This window comes from Chiloscyllium plagiosum, chromosome 14 (assembly GCF_004010195.1).
Source record: "Chiloscyllium plagiosum isolate BGI_BamShark_2017 chromosome 14, ASM401019v2, whole genome shotgun sequence".
NCBI lineage: Eukaryota > Metazoa > Chordata > Chondrichthyes > Orectolobiformes > Hemiscylliidae > Chiloscyllium > Chiloscyllium plagiosum.
In genome coordinates this window covers 26777588-26785879 of record NC_057723.1, presented here as the reverse complement: position 1 = coordinate 26785879, position 8292 = coordinate 26777588, and the positions used below count along the sequence as shown (strand labels likewise).

The 8292-nt window shown below is 37.3% G+C and overlaps 1 protein-coding gene across 6 annotated transcripts in view; it reads right to left on the bottom strand.

The window, feature by feature from the left end:
* Nucleotides 1-2430: 2430 nt before the first annotated feature.
* LOC122556574 (long-chain-fatty-acid--CoA ligase 6-like) overlaps nucleotides 2431-8292 on the bottom strand; it is a 189921-nt gene continuing 184059 nt past the window's right edge. For all 6 annotated transcript variants that reach the window (XM_043703393.1, XM_043703392.1, XM_043703394.1 and 3 more), the window contains one exon: nucleotides 2431-4097. In XM_043703393.1, the coding sequence (XP_043559328.1) occupies nucleotides 3957-4097 (141 nt within the window). In that variant the 3' untranslated portion in view covers nucleotides 2431-3956. The remainder of the gene's footprint in view (nucleotides 4098-8292) is intronic.

Genomic DNA, 8292 nt, shown 5'->3' with positions numbered 1-8292 from the left:
ACAGGATCGTTATATCGAAACATTAAAGGGAATCATTCATCCCTTTGATCCAACTCGAGTTATAGAGATGAAAATGCAATATACTCAATCAACTGTACTGCCCAAAATCCACCCCAAGGTATTGTTTTAAGCAGCACTTTGCTTTTGGTAAATTGTGTTGTCATCAAGGGGGTTAATCAGTGTTGGCTAATTGAATTTTTTTTTCTATAACTGACTCAGAGTGGTTTTACTAAACTAATAAATATATCCCTCGGTTTTGAGATGTACTGAAGTTTCACATTTAATTCACCCTCATGCTTAAAACAATAAATTCAGGCTGTGGCTTTCCTAGGAATTCTATGAATGTGCTGTGAATATGGCAGCCATTGTTGAATTTGCACAGATAGAAGAGTCATCAATTTTGCATGCTTACTAAACACCATCTGGACAGCATCTTCTGTTTGGTTTCTGTGACACAAGAGTCCAAAAAAACTTCTGAATATGTTGGTTAACTGCAACTTTATTCAAGTCAAAGGTCTATCCCAGTTTGGGCAGAGAGCTAGAATTTTGCATAATTATGGGCTGACTCATACAGGTAGGAAAACAGATAAATATCCTCTTAAATTAGAGCATATGCTACTGTAACCATACCAAACATATAAAAGATCTGCCTGCTGCCACCGCAACATTAACAGCAATGGTGGAGACATCAAACATTGCTCACCTACCGTGATAACTTAATTGAGATGTTTAAGTATGCAATTAATCTCCAATTAAGAGTTTCATCATTGCTCTTAATTAACAGGCTGTTGGCCAATTAAAAGAAGTGCCACTTTCTTGACCAATGTGCCAACAGCAGACCCCACCTGAGATTTATTTCCTTACATCCACTCTAACTGAAAGCACTATGCAACATTTCAACTCCTCCAATCCCTCTCTGCCTGGCCCCAGTAAGATCACAGAACTGCCTTCATGTCTGGATTGGTCACTGAATGTCACTTCCATGGCTTGCCTGCAGTTTCGGCACTGGTACTGCCAGTGGGCTGAGCCGGTCTTCACTTGGATGCCAGCTCTATAAGCAGGACTTTGAACTGGAGATGAACAAAGCATTGCCAGAATAAATAACGTGGGGCAAGTCAGCTAAATAGAGGTGGACTCACTCCCAATATTCATACTGAAGTGCCAGTACCTCACCTTCAATGTATTATCCAGCCCCATGTTTAACCTCCTTGTTGGCACAGATATACACTCACATATGAGGCAATTACTCCAGTTGACATCTGCAGATGTCTATTTGAAATATTGGTAATTATTAATTAAAATGGTCAAAGTCAGAATTTAGTTTCTGAATGAACTGAGCTCACCTTGGAACTGAAATCTCCTCATTGCACAGGCATGGTTGCAAGTATGACTGTATGTGTTTTTGTGAGTTCAGTTAATTACATCTTATGATCAACAATACAAATATATATTTTTAAGTGTGTGACCAATGTACAGAGACTCATGTTGACTTGCATTATGTTAGTTTGTAGTAGGGCTCATCAAGTAAAGAGTTATTCCCATTCTTTATATGGCTACAAGAAATGGATCTGCATATAAATACTTGATGGAAAATAAATGTTAAAATACACATTCTGTGAACAAGAAATTGAGGAAAAGAGAAGAATATCCAGATATTCAATCAATAGGTTATGGTAACTGAACAATGCCATGGCATACTATTCAAAACTGCACAAGTATGAAATGCTCCTTAGGTGTGTTACCAATAATGCAATGTAATGGCACAGATACAAATATTGTATATCTTTGTAGGTTAAGTAGATACAAGAACAATTTTACCACTTCCACATTTTTCTGTGTTGCGATTTGTTGGAAGGGGAAAAAAATGTGGCTGAAATGGAAACAGCTTTCTGGAAACAGCTGACTCTTTCATCCACTCAGCCAGAAGTGATATTGATATATCAGAAAAGAGAGCAAATTAGAGGGTAAAAGATGCTACCAAAAACATTCAAAAAATTTGGTTGGACTTCAAAAAGGTATATAAAATGAATTTTTATATAATTATCTAAACCTTGATCAACTGTCTTACAAGTCCCTTTAATATTTTCAACAGTTTATAAATGTTTATATTTTGTAAGATCTTTGATGACCTCTTTCCCTTATAAAATGTCAATCCCATTTCTAACCTGAAATCCACAATTTTATTGCTTTTGAGTCATACAGTACGGAAACAGATCCTTCGGTCCAACTCGTCTTTGCCGATCAGACATCCCAATATGACTTAGTTCCATTTGCCAGCAATTGGCCCATATCCCTCTAAACCTTCCTATTCGTATACCTATGCAGATGTCTCTTAAATGTTGAAATTGTATCCACCACCACCACTTCCTCTGGCAGCTCATTCCATACATGCACAGCCCTCTGCGTGAAAAAGTTATCCTTCAGGTCCTTTCAAATCTTTCCCCTCTCAACTTAAATCTATGCCCTCTAATTTTGGACTCACCCACCATGCCCCTCATGTTTTGATAGAGATAATCCACAATTGACTAATTATTTTAGCTTAATATTATATTTATTCTTCAAATTAAAATGAAACTAGGTGAGATTTTTCCATTTCAACCCTAAAAATGTGCAAGATGACTAGTGATTTAGAATAGTCTCAAGTATCACAGTTTTGTATTTTCAACAAATAAGTCTAGCAACAAAACAAACTGTAAAGTGTAATGTTTCCCTTAATTCAGTGATAGCACTCACCTCAGAGTCAAGATTGTTGCTTCAAGTCTTACTCCAGTATTTGAAGTAAAATCAAGACTGACACCCTATCTTCCAGCAAATAAAGGTGACAGAAAGGCTCCCAAGGCAATCTCCATTTCTCTCAAATCAATGCTACCAAACAGATCAATGGCTATTTATCAAATTAGTTGCTGAGTATCTCCAGTGACAAAAACAGTGTCAATACTGCAAAAATAGTTACCAGGCTATAAAACACTTTGGGATAGTCTGAGGCATGAAAGATTAATGCAAGAGTTTTTTAAACATCTCATCTTTTCACTAATTTCATATTTATTTGTTCATAATTTTCTCAATCATCTTCAAATATATTGATGTGAAAGTTGACAGCCTGATGGTACATGAAATATAAGCCCAGTTCTTGCTTTCAATTTATACCTCCTTCAGCACTATGGACAACAGAAAACATTCCCATTTTCCCCATAAAATAATATTGATCATGACAGGCAGGTGAAGAAGATGATAGAAATAGGTTCCTGGCTACAATAATAAACTAAGTTCCAATGACAAACCCTCGAGCCAAATTATGTGAATTTCCCTTATGTTGCATTCAATCTTCATAAACATTTAATTACCTACAAAGTTTCTGAAGACTTCTATTGCTTAATTCTCAAATACATGGTTTTCACAAAATTTATTCTATCATATTCAGTAAATTAAGATACTTTTGGTTTTGATGCAAAATGCTAATGTAGATCTGAGAAGTTAATGCTGGTCATTAGGAAAAATAAGTTTACAAAAATCTGCTTCATAAGTCAATGAATGCTTCCAGGTCATTGAATGAATTGTTCAGATAACATATTAACAGATTTATGTACATATTTATATCTACAAAATATTAAAGGATGATATTTAGAAGTGCTTAACCCTTAACCTAACTACTTTATTTTTCATTATTACAAAATATGTACATTTCAATTTTAAGCTATTAGTCATCCTCCTATAAACAAAGCAAATAATACTGAACATATAAAATTCTCTCTAGCATACTGCAGCTTTAAAAAAGGGCAAATCTTTATTATACAGAGATCTTAAAGTTAGGCAAGGCATCTTCCAATTGACAGAAAAAAAATTAGTAAGTTTCTGAATATAGTCAAGAAATGTATTTTATATTTATATGTCATGATTACTTCAAACAGCCAGTACATGAACAGGGATGTTCTTCACAAACCATCTTGCAAATATTTTCATATAGAAGTATTAGAATAAAGCTCCTCAATTTGTTTCCGGAAGTAATTTCGCATTTCTGACCTCTTAGCTTTAAGTGTTGGAGTCAACAGACCATTTTGGACAGAGAACATTTCATAGTGGAGATGGATGGCTTTTACCTATAAAATCAAGAAATCACAATGTTCATGCAGATATTTATTCAGGTTGTTACTCCTTACTTTTCAAGTTTCGTTTTACCCACTTGAAGGCACCCAAATTTGCTCCGAGCTTGAGGGGTTTGGAAGACCTGCTATAGAATCTCCACCTAGTTATTACAACTCCATTTATTTTTCCTTTCTGGCCATCTGACTCTCGATTTTTTTCTCACCCAGGATAAGAAATACATTTCCACCACTGTTCAACATAGTTATGAGAATACACGTTTCAGGATAGGAAGAAAGAATTACAGGAAATCACAACTTCTGATCCAGATATTGTGTCCTCTAAAATTTCATATACAGCACAGAAATAGACCATTTGGCCCTTCCAATTAATACTACATTCATGCTCAGTGTACATCGTGTTACGTTTCCCCCGCACCTAACTCTATCACAATGACTAGCTAATCTCTTCATCTTCATTTGCTAATATTTCCAATGAAGAAGGACATCCTTTCTGGACTATACAAAAAGCCTTCAGAGGAACATTCCAGACATTGAAACTTCATCTTAAGGAGGCCTATATTATGTTCCTATGGCCCTGGTTGACATGTGGGTGGCATTGTATCTTTGCATCTGTCTAAAGGATTAAATAATGGTGTCTCAGCCATGTTTGGAGGGCGTAGCTCTTTTCTTGTAGCAGTCATTCAAGGGCCTGAGGACCTTGGAAAAAGGTAGGAGTACTTGTATTCTTTGTTACGCATGAATCATGACAGCTCCCTAGATATCTGACATGGACCTGCAAAGTTTAGCATGAACAGTTACATATAAGTTGAACACTGACAGATTGATGAACTCTGTAGGCTGTTGATGGGGTGGTCTCAAAGAAACATGGATAAAATAAATAGTCATCTGCATTTAGGGGAAACTATAATGGTGGCGAATCTCACTGCCCAAGCTGATTGACTCTCCGTGTCACAACTAGAGACTGCAAGTCCACAGGAGTGAGACACCTGGAGGCTTCCCAAGGAAGTCACATGCTAGGAATGTCAGCCTCCTGGTTTCTTGGTGGGGAAGAAGAGGATTGTAGTACAGTTGACTTTTGATCTGATATGGCAAAGTTCCAACTGTATTTCAGTCCAAGTGACTTGCAGGTTCCTCGTGATGTATGCATTTCCTTCCATTCTGTACTTGCGACAGAGAAACAGTGAATACTTAAGGTGTTAGGTCAGTGCCAATCAAATGGGCTACTTTGTCCTGAATGGTGTCTAGATTCTGGAGTGATGTTAACACTGCATCCAATCCAGGAAAATAAAGATTATTCCATCACACTCCTGATCTGTGCCTTATCTGAGGTGTTAGGAAGAGAAGTACTGTACATGTAACAGAATTCCAAGCCTCTATCCTGCTCTTGTAGCCGCAGTATTTAATAAGCCATGCCAGTTCAGATTTTATCTCCCTACCCTGGAAGTTAGTGGGGTTTCAGCAATAGTAAGTGTCAATGGAAAATTGTTGAATTTTCTTGACGGAGACATTTATTGCTTAGCACCTGTGTGATGCAAATGTTATTTCTCACTACCAGCTCAATCCTGAATACTGTCCAGGTTTTTCCACATTAGGACATGTATTGCTTTAGTTTCTGACTAGTTGCAAATGTTGTTGTGCAATGTTCAATCAGCCGACAGCCTCGTTTCTCTTCTTATGAAGAGAAAATTATTGATAAAGCAGCTAAGATAGCTGGGCTGAGGACACTGCCCAAGGAACTCTTGAAAGTGTCATGTGGGTAAGATGGTCCAACACCACAGCTATCATCCTTTTGTGCTTGATATGTCTCCAAGCAATGGAGATTTCACATTATCACTAACTCCAGTTTTGCAAGCGTTCCTTAATGTCATACTTGATCAAATACTGCCTTGATGTCAACGGTAATCACCCTTAATTATCTGGAAGTTCAACATTCCTGTTCATGTTTGGACCAAGACTGTAATGAGGCCAGGAGCTGTGTAGGTTTGGAAGATCCCAAATTGAACTTCAGTGGGCAGGTTATTCCTTTGCAAGTGTCCTTTGATAGAATTGTAGACAACACTTTCCATAACCTTACTAATGATAACAAGTGGACTGACGGGATGATAGTTGTTTGTGTGGCTTTTAACATGCTTTTCGTGGACAGGACTTCTCTGGGCAATTATTTTCCACACTGCTGCCTAGATGCCAAAGTTACAACATTTAGACTAGGGGCACAACTAAGTCTGCAGCACAAGTCTTTAGTGTTATTGCCAGAATGCAGCCAAGGCCCACAACTGTCAATATTCAGTACCTTCAATCGTTTCTCTGCATCATGACGCACAAATCAAATTGGCTGAAGTTGGCAACAATGATACTGGAGATCTCAGCAAGAGGCTCAAATAGATTATCCACTTGACCCTCTGGCTTTATTACATTCAATAGCTATTTTTAAAAAGTGAAAGTTCTGTAGCTGACTCAAATTAATTTGTCTCTATTTACAGAGATCTGCATTCTTGTTAGATAGTTATAGAAGTAAGAAACTTGGCAGACTTTTAGATTACTTAACAAAGTTTGAACCATGCTTGTAAAAACTTGCTTGTTAAACAGATAAAGACTTTACAAAACAGATAAAAGCTTTATAAAACAGTTACAACATTAAAATTTAAATATTTTTTGTTAAAATAATGAAGCAACTTAACTCTTGCAGTGCATCTAACTGACAATGACCAATCAAAAGCCTAGCATAGCAACATAAAGATGTTTTCTCTTATTTCTTAATGTTGAACTCACATATGGACTACTGTCCCTATGATGTGTGCTAAAAATATTATGCCTTGACATTCACTTATAATTATCTATTTATCTTGTGTGTTGAGATCGGAATTGTTATGCACAAATGTTAGGACCTAAATTTCAAGGACAGTAGAATTATGGAAGCATTTACTGTTATTTAGATTTTTAACCAATCTCATAAAATTATACAAATTCATATGATAGAAACAGTTTTTAAAAATAGATTAATGAACTTTAACTTAAGCAGTCAAACAGTCTCTAACTTTGCTGTCACTTTTCTTGACTTTTTGTTTTAGTTGTCATTTCCTTGTATCAAGACTAGAGGGTCGAGTAGCTCAGTTGGCTTGAGGGCTGATTTGTGATGTGGAGTGATGTCAACAGTTGAGTTTAATTTCTACATTAGCTAAGGTTACCATGATGGATTCTTCTCAACTCCTCCTCTTGCCTGAGGCACTGACTCTATCTTCTACCTCCAAACAGTGGATTGAGATGTAGTGTTCTACGTACTGTAACACAATCTATTTTAAGTTAAAATAAATTCTAGTAGAAATTTACATGAATCAACAAAATATTGTGATGTCAAAATTATTTGTGTATTTAGTTCTGATAATTCTGCTCCTTTAACAAGATTATGGTGTCCTTGGTTTTTGTCTCAGGAGATCGTAAAAGACACAGACTCTGAGAAATCTCGGTTTGAAAGGTTATAGGGCCAATTTGATTATAGCTAACAGATACTGCCTCAGGAAAAAGGCTTTCAAGTTAAGACCATAAGACCATAAGACATAGGAGTGGAAGTAAGGCCATTCGGCCCATCGAGTCCACTCCGCCATTCAATCATGGCTGATGCGCATTTCAGCTCCACTTACCAGCGTTCTCCCCGTAGCCCTTAATTCCTCTAGACAACAAGAATCTATCAATCTCGGCCTTGAAGACATTTAGCGTCCCGGCTTCCACTGCACTCCGTGGCAATGAATTCCACAGGCCCACCACTCTCTGGCTGAAGAAATGTCTCCGCATTTCTGTTCTGAAATGACCCCCTCTAATTCTAAGGCTGTGTCCACGGGTCCTAGTCTCCTCGTTTAACTGAAACAATTTCCTAGCATCCACCTTTTCCAAGCCATGTATTATTTTGTACGTCTCTATTAAGTCTCCCCTTAATCTTCTAAACTCAAACGAATACAATCCCAGTATCCTCAGCCATTCCTCATATGTTAGACCTGTCATTCCAGGGATCATCAGTGTGAATCTCCGCTGGACACGTCCCAGTGCCAGTATGTCCTTCCTGAGGTGTGGGGACCAAAACTGGACACAGTACTCCAAATGAGGCCTAACCAGAGCTTTATAAAGTCTTAGTAGTACATCTCTGCTTTTATATTCCAACCCTCTTGAGATAAGAGACAACACTGCATTCGCTTTC